The sequence below is a fragment of the Falco naumanni genome, chromosome 8 (assembly GCF_017639655.2).
Source record: "Falco naumanni isolate bFalNau1 chromosome 8, bFalNau1.pat, whole genome shotgun sequence".
NCBI classification, from domain to species: Eukaryota; Metazoa; Chordata; class Aves; order Falconiformes; family Falconidae; genus Falco; species Falco naumanni.
The window spans coordinates 18571506-18585571 of NC_054061.1; the positions used below are offsets into that span (position 1 = coordinate 18571506).

General features: G+C 61.1%; 1 protein-coding gene across 1 annotated transcript; it reads left to right on the forward strand.

Moving 5' to 3' along the window:
• The first annotated feature begins 8043 nt into the window (after positions 1-8043).
• TLX3 (T cell leukemia homeobox 3) lies at positions 8044-10697 on the forward strand. The gene is made up of 3 exons (XM_040604212.1): positions 8044-8519; positions 8896-9139; positions 9717-10697. Exons 1-3 carry the CDS (start codon positions 8102-8104, stop codon positions 9925-9927), a joined length of 873 nt encoding a protein of 290 aa, XP_040460146.1. The 5' UTR covers positions 8044-8101; the 3' UTR covers positions 9928-10697.
• The last annotated feature ends 3369 nt before the right edge of the window (positions 10698-14066 follow it).

A 14066-nucleotide genomic window follows, 5' to 3' on the forward strand; every position in this document is an offset into this window, starting at 1 on the left:
CTCGATGCCGTGTGCTGAGGGTTGAAAACTTGTGGAAGGTGCGTGATTATTACCAGCACGTCAAGCACGTACGAATTAGCACGGTTGTTGACTTTCCATTGTGGTCATTAAAGGGAGTGGGAATCTGTGCTGCCAAATTGGATGTTAGAAGCTGCGGAACTGAACTCGTGAGCGCGTGTGCAGGTCCCCATGCGGGCTGGGGCTTGGGGAATGGTCCCCTGGCCCCGTAGCCTGACCGCCCTGAACGTGGGCATTGAAGGCTCAGATGAAAGCTCATGGGTTCTGCAATTGTTTTCTTCTGTCGTAGGGGGGGAAATAAATAGCGGTGCCATACCAGCAGCGTGCGCTCCCAAACCAGCCCGGTTACCACGTAATGAGCCACCCTGCTGGGAGCTGAGGCTTGGCGTATCGAGAAGGGGAGGACGTGTGCCCCCTGCCTCGGTACTCAGATTTAGGGTTTGCTCGGGTGTGGGGCTGCAGGCTCCTCCCCGGAGCACTCGGGGACCTCCCTGAAATGTCCCTGCTAACACATCCCTTGTTACAACTCACAGGTGAGATTCTAAAGAGCATCTTGTAAACCAAGTGAACTGGAGACCCGTATTTGAACAGCATTTCTGCCTTGGTTAACAATTGACAACAAGAACTTATTTAGAGTAGCTGGTCATATAAATACACTTGCTTTTAGGTTAGGAAATGGATAGCATAGCAAATAGAGAGTGTGGTTTATGACTCCAGTCTTTGTTGAGCATCTTTGCTGACAGCTTTTTAAAAGGGCCCTGTCAAAGTGGGTACTGCCCAGAATTTCCTCATCTGTTTACAGAGCATATATAATGCCTTACCCATTTTTTAAAAAGACTAATTGCCTTAAGGGATTTGGATTTTTTTTTTCTCCTTCAAAAATAAAAAGTAGGAACAATGGAATGGGAAACACTGGAAAGGGGATGCCATGTGCACCCTGAGTGATTTCATCGCAAGAAACCAAGGTGAGCCTCTCTGATGACGCAAACCACTTGGGTCTGTAGGATAGCTCTGGTTCTCCCCAAATGCATTTTATGTCGTCAGAGCGAAAAGCGCTGGCTGCTGAATGCGGGGGAAGAGCCTGCCCCTCTGCGAGGGCGAGCGAGCCACCAAGAGCAGCCCCCGGCGCGGTGGGTACTGCTGGGCTGGGGGGGCTTTGGAGACACTCGGGCAGCCCTGTATGCACCTTACAAAAATCATTCCTTGGACTTGTTAATGTTTTATTGTAGTACACGTTTATGATGACAGCAAAGCTTTCAAACTGCAGAGGGATAACACGCTTCCTTGCCATATTAAAAAATAATGTTAGTGTAGATTTTATGTACCATAGTTTCGACTGCTGTTAAGGGGCGCTTCTTTGACAACATTCTTTTTGAGGTTTACAGAAAGCATAATAAAATATGTAAGTTACATTTCTACAAACAAAAGCCATAACATAAGTTATTTATAAGCGTGAGATCCAAACGGTATCACAATAAATAAACCTTAATGGATACCTGTGGCATCCATCCTAATGTAATCTGCCCAACAAAAGTCGTATTTAGTGGAAAAACCTGGCAGCGGCTGCATGTTGGTATATAAGATAAGAATGACAGAAGGAAGCCTCAGCGAAGCGCCGGCTGCCTTCCCAGGTTTACGCAGACCTGCGGTACCTCCCAGCCTTCTCCTTCGACCTGGTGCTGCCACTGCTGCTGCTCAGGGACACCAGATGTCTTTGCATCTTCCAGGGTTTGTCCACAGTACCGGGACATTCCCTGTCGGCTTCGCTACAGTCTGTTTTTATGAGAGATGGCAGAAAGAAAGAGCCCCATCTGCCCGTCATCCTCTCTGCTCTCTTCCCTCTCAGCCACGTTCCCTTCCCCAGTGCTTCCCTCCTACCCTCCCTGTCCCATCTAGTCTCAGGTCTTCCTGGACCGATGCATAGATTCTGAACTAAAACAAAGTTTTGGCTTTTTTAATGTAACTGTTCAGATACCAAGCGCTTAAAGATGTGCTTTGAAATGTGAATTGAAACCGCTAAGGCACGTTTATCCGCCGGAGGCTGCCAGCCACCTGTAACTAACTGGTCACTCTGGGACTTGGGTTTAATTGTTTCCACCCACAGGCTGCGGAGGATGAGGAGGCTCATCGGCACCCACATTCAGCCGGGCAGCCTCCGCTCCTCCATGGGGGGCTGCGGGGGTCGTACCCTGGCTGATGGGGGAAGGGCTGAGGGCAGACCTCGGCCCCCCGAGCCTCCCTTGCCTGCGTGGGGTGAAGCGCCCCTCAGCTGGAGCCAGGAGCGTGGGAGGGGTACAGCCCTCCCGACCCTAGAGGAGGGGCAGAGGGGAATGGCCTTTAGACTCTGCAGCACCAGAGCTCTTGCCTCGGCAAGAGGCAGCGGATTTAACCCTTGTGGGCTGACAAAACGGTGGATCCACTCTGCTGAGCACCAAGAGCTGAGTGCCTGACCCCAGGGCACGAGCTGTGTGCCCGTGGGAGCATGTCTACAGGCGTGATGCCCCGGGGCCCCTTTCCGTCACCAGGACGCAGCAGCGAGGCCACTGCTTTGTTGGCCACAGTGGCCTGCACCCAGGGGGGCTCAGCCCTGGCGAGGAGGGGCTCAGTGTCTCCCAGGGCCCTGCAGCAGAAGGTATGAGGGTCAGGACCACATCACCCACCTGGCTGTGCACCCCAGCCTGCCTGCCCAGTGTGTCCCCTCAGCAGGGCGCAGCAGGTACCGGTGGAGAGCTGGGGCAGCGCCTTGCTGCAGGGAAGATGCTTGTGACCATCCCCTCCCCGTGGCAGCACACGAGCTGCCTGTGTCCCTCTCCAGCCTGAACACCAGCATCACCCTGCCAGCCCTGCGAGGATGCTACTTCCTGGACTACGGCTGAAGAACAACTTCTTTGTGTCCTCTGCCGTGCTGACTTCTGCGTGAATTGTATGTAATCCATGACATGCTAAACATTCAAACCCACATTGGGTTTATGCCGCAATATCCAGCTAGAAAACACTGTGGAGAACAGGACTGGCCTTGCCCACTCTGAGATCCGCTGCCAAAGCCAGGAGCTACAGCAGAAACACCTCAGCATCTGCTGCTGCTTTCCCATGCAGCGAGGTATTGCCGTTCCCTGTCACCCTATGGGAAGAGACAAAACCTGAAGCCAGGGGCGATGCCTTTGGGGGTCGGCACATCCCCACAGCCTCTGGTGCCTCCTGCAGCCCTGCACCGGGCTCTGGCAGCAGCTGGCAGCAGGTTGGGGCAGCTTCCCACTGCCCAGGGTTAGAGACCAGCTCCCAGCCTGCGCCCCCCTGCCCGCTAAAGGGGGCGCTGGGGACAGCAGAGGGGTCTGAGACATGAGAGATGGCACTGCCTTTAGCGGCCTTTAAAGAAAGATTTGTGGCAGTGCAACAGCCGGTGAGGACGCGTGAAGGTGCTGCTGGAGACCTAAGCTATATGTCGGACACGGGTCAAACCCCCCGTCCGCTAAGCACTGGCCCCTGGCCAGTACCTGGGCTGAGCGTCACTGTGACCACTGCCGGTCCCAGCCCCCAAAGTAAGGAGCCTTTGGACCCCCAGACGTGCAGGATGGTGTGCTGGGGGGCACAGCCCAGCACGTGCACAGCCAGAGTGCTGAGGAAGGGGCAATGTGAGAGGAGCTGGAAGTGCAGGAGTGCAGCTGAGCAGATGTACCGGCCCAGTGATGCTGTGGAGCTCCTCGGGGCAGCACAGGGCCAGCACGCCACCGGGCTAAAGCATGCGTTGAAGCACGTGCTCCATGTTTCACATGCGATCCAACCCCATAGCTACCGGGCTCGCTGAAGACCCTGAGCCTGTATTTCTTCAGCATTGTTGGAGGTAAATCTGCTGCCGCTGCCGCCGTCTCCCGGGATGAGCTCTGTGGGCACCACAGCCCAGGGAGCAGCGGGGGCACCTGGTGGGTCCCACGGTGGCCAGTGGGGTCTGCCCGCAGCGCTCATACCCCTGCAGTGGCATCACGCACACAGCGGTTGCAGGCTGCGTGGCTGTCCAAGGCGTGCGCGGTGGAAGGGCTCCCCTTTTTCTCTCTCCAGGCAGGTGCTGAAGCACCCATGTGCTCACGTGCGAGCAGCCACAGTGGGCATGGGGGGGCTATGAGCAGCCCCCTGCCCCCCGTGCAGCCTCGCAGCAGGTGCTGGAGCCCGACAGGCAGCGCCTCGTGCATCTGAACGGGCCTCCCTGCCCCTGGGTTTCCTGCGAGAGCATCAATCACACTGCGGCCCCTGCGCTCAGCGGCTGCACCAGGCAGCTCAGTAGGAACTGCGCAGTAATGCACCATCAATTAACGGCCCATTATTATAAAACGCTGCCTACTGGTTTTAAAAGGCTGGAGGAGCTCTGCAGTGGTTTCGCTTGGTCTCATTCCCAGAGACCTGTCCCTCTCACCTTAGAATCTAAATGCCTCATTTTAAAAATAATTAATGATAAACATCAAGAAAAAAAAGATATGTAATGGATCAGGGGTTGGATCAGTGCTTATTTCATCACGTGTTTTTATTATCTCATCCTACAGGAAGCACTTTAAAAGCTGAGCGGTGGCATTAGCCACTGCCAGGCACATGGGGGTCCTGCAAGGACGCGGGTCCTGCAAGGATGCCCACCATGCAGGGCCCAGCATCTTTCCAGCCCAGAGATGTTCCAGGGATGAGGAGCGCACATGCACACCGTAAGCGAACCCAGTGACCATGGTGGGCTGTGACACATCCCCCTCCATGTTCTCCCTATGGCAGCCAGGTCTGGGAGCAGCTCTGGGTTTCAGGGATGGCTGAGGCAGGTGCTGCACCTCTGCCCCCAGTGACTCCCAGTGTCAAATTGGGCGGGGGTCCCTTCTGCCCAGTGGTGCTGGGAGGTGGTCACTCCTCTTACATCATGCTACTTACTTCCCCCCCCCCCCGCCCCGGCCCCTTAACTACACCACCGCTGCCTGTGCAGGTGGCTGGGTGCTCCCTGGACCCACACCACACGCCAGCCCAGTCCCGTGCCAGGCCCACGGGACCCCCGCTGCAGCGTGGCTGTGCTTCTCCCTGCCGGCACTGTTCACTCCGCGCTGCGCTCAGCGCTGCTACAGCGTGCTGTCAGTGTCACAGGGGATGACAGTGCTGCACCTCTCGCCCCACAGCAGCCTCCCTGCGCCCCCCTGGAGCTCTCCCTTCCTGGTCTCCCCCTCCCTGCGGGGCTCCAGCAGCTGCCCTACTGGTGCCGGGGGCCTGCCTGGCTGCGGGGTGCTGAGCACACACCCTGCCAAGCCGGGCGCCCTCCTGCTGGTGCTGCACCCACTTAACCCCCTGTGCCAGGGTTAGAGGCATCCCTGCAGGCGGCTGCTTGTGGTGCGCAATGCTGTGCAAAGGCCGTGCCGTGCCATGCCGTGCTGCGCCGTCCAAAGGCCACGCCGCATGTGCTATGCGAAGGCCATGACATGCAAAGACCATGCCATGCCATGCTATACTATGCCATGTAAAGACCATGCCGTGCCACGCCATGCCGTGCCATGCAAAACCTATGCCATGCCGTGCTGAACACAGGGCTCCTCACACCCAGCTGCATCGCTGTGCTGGGGAGCTGCCCGGGCACGGGGCACGGCGGCCAGGCTGCGGGTGCCCTGTGCCTGCCCGGGGGTCCTGCTGCCTCCCCCCGACGGCACAAAGCAGCGCGGGTCGGGTGGGTACGTTCATCCCCACACCGCGGGCGCCCGGCAGGCACCCACACGGCCCCGGGCACGGCGCCGCGCCGTGCCGTGCCGTGCCGTGGGCAGCCGGGCCGCGCCGTCGGGGCCGCAGCTTTGCTGGCTGAGCGCCGGGCGGCCGGGGGGTCCCGCGGAGGTGCCGGGGGACGGCAGCGCAGCCCGTCGCGGAGCCGCGGAACGCGGTGCTCGGCGGAGCGGAGGTGGGTTTGGGTGGGGAACGGTGCCGGGGGGCTGCGGGGGGCTGCACGGGGCTGCACGCCCCCGGCCCGCGGAGGGGCGAGGGAGGGGAGGCGGCTACGGGAGAGCTGCGTTTAAGGACACCATACGTCCCGGGTTATTAATTATAAAACATAATTAAAGTAAAACTGCAGAACGTCAACATATTAAATTTAAAAGCTAATATTAAAATAGAGTTAATATTTAATAAGGTAGCCGAGCGTTACAAAGCTGTACGCTGATACTCTATATTTAACTGTGTAAAACCAGGAGAGTTTTTCCCAAAGAAAAATGTATTGTTTAGCTGATTATCAAAGACTCTGTGATATATTATCCATTTCACAAAAATAATATAGATATCTTTTTAAATATAGTAATAAAAACATACTAGCGCCTTTTAAATATACTATTACTTACCACCCCTTTTCATATTGTACTATCACAGACACTTTGGAATTGGTTTAAAAGCACATCATTCATTATTCAAAGCTCATCTTTGCATATTATTCCAGCTCAAGTCTGCCAGGCTCCCTGTGAAATCGTTCACAAAATTGATAACAGCAGACACACATGCAATAAAAAGATAGCCTTGGGCAGCCCGAGTTCCCATTATGCAGATCAAGCTGCAATTTTCTCTAACAAAGCCTGCCCTGATTCAGGACTGGGTGTCACTTTATTTATTTATTTATCCTCCCCCGGTTGCCTTCCCCCCACCCCGCTCCCCCCCTTCCCCGGTTTTTTCCCCTCCTTTTCTCCCTTTACCCCGCCCCGCCGCCTGCCCGCCCTCCCCGCCGGGCCGGGCGGAGCTGGGCCCCGAGGGCTGGCCGCCCGGGGCTCCCGGGGTGCGGGGCTGCCCCGCACCCTCTTGCCGGCAGCCTGTCAATCCCGTTAGCTCCGCTCCGGGGGACCGGCGGCTGGTGGCGGCTCCGGTCGCTCCTGCCGCACCGAGGGGGCACGAGCCGATTAGGCTGCCCGGGGCCAGCGGGGGTCCCCGTTCCATGTCCCCCTGGCGTGGGTGGCGGGGCAGGTGGTTAATCGCCGGCGGGCGGGGAGGGGCGGGTGGCTCCCGGTGCCGGCGGCCGGGACCTCCCCGCGCCCCGACGGCTGGGACCGGCGCTCCCCGAGCTGCGCCCGGCGGCTCCGCGGCGGCCGTCGGGGCCAGCGCCGGGGAAAGGCGGCAGCCCCCGGCCCCGCTGCTGCCGGCGGCCCGCGGTGGGGGCCGCGGCCCGCGGTTGCCGCTCGGTGCCCCCCGCTGCCGCCGTCGGAGGGCCGCGGCGCGAGGCAGTAATTGAATCCGGAGGCTTAAAAACTAATCACGTCCCTCCTGTCACCGCTCCGGCATCCCGGGATCGCCCTGCCAGGTGCTGATCAAATGCCATTACATTCTATTAACAGGGAAATTCTATTCCCTGTTTTCATTTCCCTTTATAAGAGGGAAACTAAGTAAATGCGGCTGAGCGTTATTTAATTTTTAACGCCTTTAGTCCAATTTGGACGTTAGGGAGCGTCTGCAAACTCGCTCGGCGGCCGCGCCGGGCTCCCGCCGCCCGCGCGCGGGGTCGGCCCGAACGGAATCGCGGGCCCCGGGCGCCCCCCGGCCCCGCCGCTCCGCGCTGCCGTCGGGGCGGCCGGGGGCCGAGCTCGGGCGGGCACCACGGAGCGGCCGTCGGGGCGGGGGAGCGGGCCGCGGCCCGGCGGGAGGGCGGCCGGCGGGAGGCGTCGCGCCGGCCCCGCGGGCGGGCGGCCGGCGGTGCGGGAGCGCGGCCGGCGGCTCCCGACGTACCGGCGGGTTCGGCCCCGACGGCGCCCCCGCCGCCCCGCCCCCGCCGGCCATTGTTCGCGCGCCCCGGTGATGTCACCGCGGCGGCGGCGGGGCCCCCGCGCCGGGGCGTGAGGCCGGTGCCGCCGGGCGGGAGCCAATGGGAGCGCAGAGGCTGGGCGGCGGCGGCCAATGGCGGCGGCGGGGGGCGCACGCGGCGCGGGGCGCGCGGCGGCCCCGAGGAGATGACGGGGCGGCTGCCGGGGCGGCGCGCGCTCGGCAAAGTTTCCGCGCGGCGCACGGCGGGGCCGGCCGGGCCGCGGAGCGCGGCGGAGCGGCGGCGGCTTTATAGCGGGCGCGGAGGGGTGCGCGGCGGCGGCGGCGGCGGAGGAGGAGGAGGAGGATGGATCCGCCGGCGGGCGCGCAGGGCCAGCACCAGCACGAACCCATCAGCTTCGGCATCGACCAGATCCTCAACAGCCCCGAGCAGGAGAGCGCTCCCCCGCCGCCGCCCCCCCGGGGCCCCGACGGCGCGACCTTCCTGGGCGGCCCCGGCGGCCGCGGCGGCGCGCCCTACCCGGCGCTGCCGGCCCCCTTCCCGGCCATCGCCGCGCCCTTCGAGGACTCTGGATCTTACAGTGTGAACCTCAGCCTGGCCCCGGCCGGCGTGATCCGGGTGCCGGCGCACAGGCCCATCCCCGGGGCCGTGCCGCCGCCCATCTCCAGCGCCATCCCGGCCATGCCCGCCGTGCCCAGCCTGGGCAGCCTCAACTTCCCCTGGATGGAGAGCAGCAGGCGCTTCGTCAAGGACAGGTTCACAGGTGAGGCTTGGCCGGGGCGGGGCGGGGCGGGCGAGCCCCCCGGCACCGGGCGGGAAGGCGAATAAAACCGTAGAAAACGAAATAGCCGTAGCGGCGGCGGCAGGCGCAGAAGCGAGGGCGGCCCGCCGGGCGCCCGCCTCCCCCGCGCTCGCTGCCATCCCCAAAACCGCTCTGCGGCCGGCGGGGCGCCCGGGGGGCGGCCGGGCCCCGCCGGCTCCCGCCGCCCTTCGGCGACACGTGGAAGCGGGACCTCGGGGAGACGCGGTCCCTTCGGGGGCGCGGCGGGCGGCCGTCGGGCGGAGCGGTGGCCCCGGGGGGGGGGCGGCCGGCACCGTGCGGGCGCGGGTCTGACCCCTCTGCTTCCCACCCCGGGCAGCGGCGGCGGCGCTGACGCCCTTCACGGTGACGCGGCGGATCGGGCATCCCTACCAGAACCGGACTCCGCCGAAGCGCAAGAAGCCGCGGACGTCCTTCTCCCGGGTGCAGATCTGCGAGCTAGAGAAGCGCTTCCACCGGCAGAAGTACCTGGCCTCGGCCGAGCGCGCTGCCCTCGCCAAGTCCCTCAAGATGACGGACGCGCAGGTGAAGACCTGGTTCCAGAACCGGCGCACCAAGTGGCGGTGAGTCCCGCGCCCCCGGGGCCGCCCCGTCCCGCCGCCGCCCCCGGCGGAGCCCCCCGCCCGCCGTCCCCGGGAAGCCCCCTAGCTCCGGGCCGGCAGCTCACCCCGGCCGGCTCCCGGCAGCGGGACGGCTGGGGCCGGTTTTCCTTGCCGTGAGGTTACTGCCGTTACTGCTCTTCGGGTTTCTCTTTTTTCGTTGTCCCCCGTGCGCAAAACGGGGGATTATTCGAAAAAAACGAGGGACGCTCCGACAAACGGGGAATCGTTCAGAAAAAAACGACGGGGGAATATTGGGGGATCGGGGGGTCGTTCGGAAACGGGGGATTGCTGGGACACGGGGAATTAGCGGGATCCGGGGGATTCCTGGGAAGCGGGGGGACAGGCTCTCCCCGCCGCCCGGCCACCCTCCGGCACAGGCCGAGCGGCCCCACCGGCCCGGCGGTGCCCAGCCCCGGCAGGGAGCGGCCGCCCCGCCGCCCGCCCGCCCCCGCCGCTCCCGGGGCCGCTCCCCGCGGGGCCCGGGCGGAGGAGCATCCCGGGGAGTCCCGGGGCGCGGGCTGAGCGTGTCCCCCGGCAGGCGGCAGACGGCGGAGGAGCGGGAGGCCGAGCGGCAGCAGGCGAGCCGGCTGATGCTGCAGCTGCAGCACGACGCCTTCCAGAAGTCGCTGAACGAGTCGATCCAGCCCGACCCGCTGTGCCTGCACAACTCGTCGCTGTTCGCGCTGCAGAACCTGCAGCCCTGGGAGGAGGAGAGCGCCAAGATCCCCCCGGTCACCTCTCTCGTCTGAGCCCGGCAGCCCGGGCACGCAGCGGACTCGCCCGCGGAGCACGGCCGCCGGCTCCCCGTGCCCCCGGGGCCACCGTTCGCCCCAGACGGGGCGGGCGTGGGGGCGGCGAGCGGGACCCGCGGGGCCGGGGCCGGCGCGGAGCGGAGCCGCCGGGCGCTGCCGATGCGGGGCCCCGCGCTCCGCTTGTATATTCGTGTCGATGTTCCACTAGGAAGGGAAATATGTCACTTTTTGTAAGAAGTGTTAATAATTTAATTTATTTATGCATCGAGATTTTGGGCACTATTAATATGGAATTATATAAAACCTCGATTATTTATATCGAAATCTGAACATAGGTATTTTGTGTTGGCTTTGGAACAAAAGGCTATTTTTTTTTTCTCCTGTTCTGAGGATAGTCTAAAGAAAAAAAAATACCTATCACTTAGCGGAGGGGACTAAGTGGAGCCGGTGATGACTCATTAGCTTAGGAAACCCTATTAAGCTGAAAAGCGGTAGCTTCCATCTGTCCCAGGTGAAGTTAATGTCAGCTGTAATTTATCCACCGTAGTAATAAGGGCTCCGTTCAGGCTCCGCGCTCCCGGTTTCGTCCTCACCTTTCCAGCCGATGAGCTTTCGCGCACCGAAACAGCACCCGCACCCGCTCCTTTCGCCACCGACTCTAGAGAAAGCGCCTTATGTTTCATAATAAAGAAGATTTGGGGTTGACACAGACCATGTATAATACTTTGTACTTGCCGAGACGTGTAAATAAACGTTTTCTTTAAAAATGCCTCTGCGCTCCCTGCCCGCCGCTGCGTCGGGAAGCGCCGGGGCCGGCGGCCGTGGACGCTCGGTGGACACGGAGGTGCGGGGCCGGCCGGGGGGCGGTGGGGCCGGTGCGTCCGTTCGCTCGGCTGGCAGCGGCAGGGGAGCGGCCCCAGGGCTGGGGCGGCCGAGCGGGCCGGGGCGCAGCGCCCGACGCCTCCGGTGAGTCCGCGGTGGCGGCGCTTCCGCCGCTTTCGTTTTCGCTGCCTCGGCTGCGCGCCCCGCGCCGGCAGCAGGAGGGCGCGGGGCCGGGGCCGCCGGTACCGGCTTCCCGGGCTCGCCGGCAGCCGCAGGTCGTTTCACCGCCCGGCTGGGGTGTGTGTGGGGGGGGTGTGTAATTTTTTTTCGTTGTTGAAGACCGTTCCCTGCCGGTGCCGCGGGTCCGGTGACCCCCCCAGCAAGGGGGAGGCTGCAGCACGGACACGGTCAGAGCGCGGCGGGGCTGCGGGCCGGCGTCCCGGCCGGGAGCGGAGCGTCCCGCGTGGAGGGGGCGCAGCCCAGCCCCGCTCACCGGGAGCCCGCAGGGGTTTAACGGCGTTCCGGCGCCGCGGCTCGCTGACCCCTGCCCGGCTACCGCCAAGGGCGTTCTCGGGGCGGGCAGCCACCCCGGGTGGGGGGTGAAGGAAATTATTTCCCTGGCCGGTCCGCTCTCCCAGCGGTGCCGGGGCACGGGCTCGGGCTGCAGCCGCGGTTTGCTCTGTCGGGGGAAGGGTGCGGGCGGCCGAAGCAGGGCCGAATCCTGGCGCGCCGTGGGTGACGGTGCTGGGACCCTGCAGCTGCCCGACCGGCTGCCGTGCAGCAGCCTGTGCTAGAAAACACCGGCCGAGAGAAGGTGTCTGGCAGGGAAATAAAAATAAAAATTGAAAAAAAAAAAAACCACAAAAAACCGAAAACAACGGGGAAATCTCTACCTGGTGCTGGGTGTGGGGATACGCCGCGCTCCTGCGGTGCGTGGCCCAGTCCCTGTCCCCACGCAGAGCCCCGCCGCAGCTGAGCATCACCCCGAACCTTCCCCCGTTTGCCGCGGCGGGGCCGGGCCGGGCCGGGGGAGCGGAGCGGAGCAGCCGGTGCCGCAGCAGAGCAGCCGGGCGCCAGCCTGTGCTGGCTGAAATGGGGGCGAGACAAGCTCGGAATAATGTGCGGGCATCGGAATAACCGGAGCCCCGTATGCACACGTGCATTTGATGTTCTGTTTTATCTGTACCCCCCAACATCTACAATCCGCGTTGTTTTCAAGACAGCCTTGTTCTTTTAACTGTTTGAGCGTCCCGTGTCCATAAACTTCTGCATTCCTGATTTCCCTGCAGTTTTTTCCCAAACTGCTGTAAGCCAGAAGCTGCATATTTGCGGAGAGCGTAATGATGCTGCATGCTGCAGCCACCAGCCTTGTGGCAGGCGAGGAGCTAGTGCAAAGCCACGGAGCGTTTGCAGCCCCGGTACTAAAAGCAGCACCAAGTGGGTCTGAACCCCCGGCCTCTGCCCTGGGCCGTGCCGCAGGCAACGGGGCCAAGCCTGGGGGCACGGCGTCTTTCCAAAGGACTTCAGAAACCAGTAGCTTCCATTTCAGCCCTCTGAGCAGCCACCGAATTGTGGGGCTTGTATACTGGGAGCCGCATGCTGGGGCTCACTGGGGTTGCGGCTGGTGCCTTTGTTTCGGGGGAGCTGGGCTCGAGGTTTTGCGATGTGCTGGATGAGAGGGAGACGGACTGCCTCGTGCATCCACGTCATGTCAGGCACGAGTGCGTGGGCGGTACAGGGGTATGGATGTGAGTGGTCTTGCTGAAGGGGACAGAACTGGGGGTTACCTCCAATTACTCTGTCCAGTAAACCCGGTGTTCATAGCAGCCTCAGGCAAACACTGGTGGGGACAAACACGCGGTGTTTCCCCCACCGTGGATGAAAGCAGGGTTCCCTGCCAGCCTGACGTGGTTGTGGCAGGGCTGTCCAGTGGTCCCTGCTGTGTATCTCTAAAGGTCTGTCAACAGACAGGAGCCACCCACGGGGGATTGCACAAGTTCCAGACCCTACCAGCTGGAGCATCTCCCTCCCAAGCAAAGTAATCCTGGGGGATACAGGTGCCCTGTGGAGGAGAGGGCACCTTTTTGGGGGTGAGCTGGCTGTTGTTCTGGTCCTGATGATGGTCCTGTTCACACACTGCACTTGGGCTGTGTGGTGGACAACTCGAGCCAGGCTGTCATGTACTTTGACTTCCCAGCTTCTGAAACAGCCTTCCTGCAGTGTGGGCTCTGGCTAGTTGTGGGGGACCGTGGTTTATCCCCCACCCTCCCACTTGTTACTAAACGCTTCTTTACCTCCATGGGAGACTTCCTAAAACACTCCACTAGGCAAAGGATAAAGACCAGCAGTGTACAGGCAGTGTGAGGGCAGCAGCAGCAGGAGCTCCTGCCACCGTATTGCAGCACAGCTAATTCAGGGGAAGTCATCTGAGCATAGGCGGTGTAAATTCTGTGATAGGGATGTAGTCTGAGAGTGCTGAAGATGCTGCACATGCCATCAAGCTGAGTTTTAATATGTTGATGCTTGATGCTGCTATGAAATTGATAATTCTTAGCATTTGGATGATCTTTCCAAACCAGTCTTGAATCCACAAGTGAAACATTGCCTCCGTGCCTGTGTACTTGGAAAAGTCCACACTGTGTGCTCATACTCCCTCCTGTTCAGAAGTTTTAAGGCCAGGAAAACTCATGTTTGCTGAACAAGGATGGAAAAAGGCAATGGGAGTTAAGGATTAGTGAATTATCAGTGGGACTTAATTTTGGGCAGGTCACTTTCTGAACTCTGCTTAATCATGTGTGTGAGTGGTTTCCCACGAAGGACCGAGCAGCTGGGTGGGTGGATGGATGCACAGGGCCGAGCTCAGGGTAACCAGAGCCACGTGGAGGAGCATCGACCCTTTCCTCGGAGTCCCTCCTGACTTTGCTCTTAGCCCAAACCCAAAGCAGCCCCCGTGCCATGCCCGTATGCACAGGCACAACCCCTCTCAGGATAAAAATGGCTCCATAATTTGCATCTCTCAGCATTATTTTGTGCCCAGGGTATTAGATGTTACAAAGTAATGCACGGTGATCAGATCTGTATAGGCAATTCTTTTCCTAAATGGGCCTTAAAATCAATGGGTTATTAGCTCTCCTCCACTTCGTGATGAAAGCCTGGTCCTGTTAAACATGCAAACTACACAATATTCAAAGCCTTGGTTTAGAAAAATGTTTTGCTCAGCTAGGTCATAATTTAGCTCACTTATAGCTAACATAAATAATACCGAGATTTACACCTCATGCTTTTTTTGAAAAACGAAATTTCCTTGAAGCACG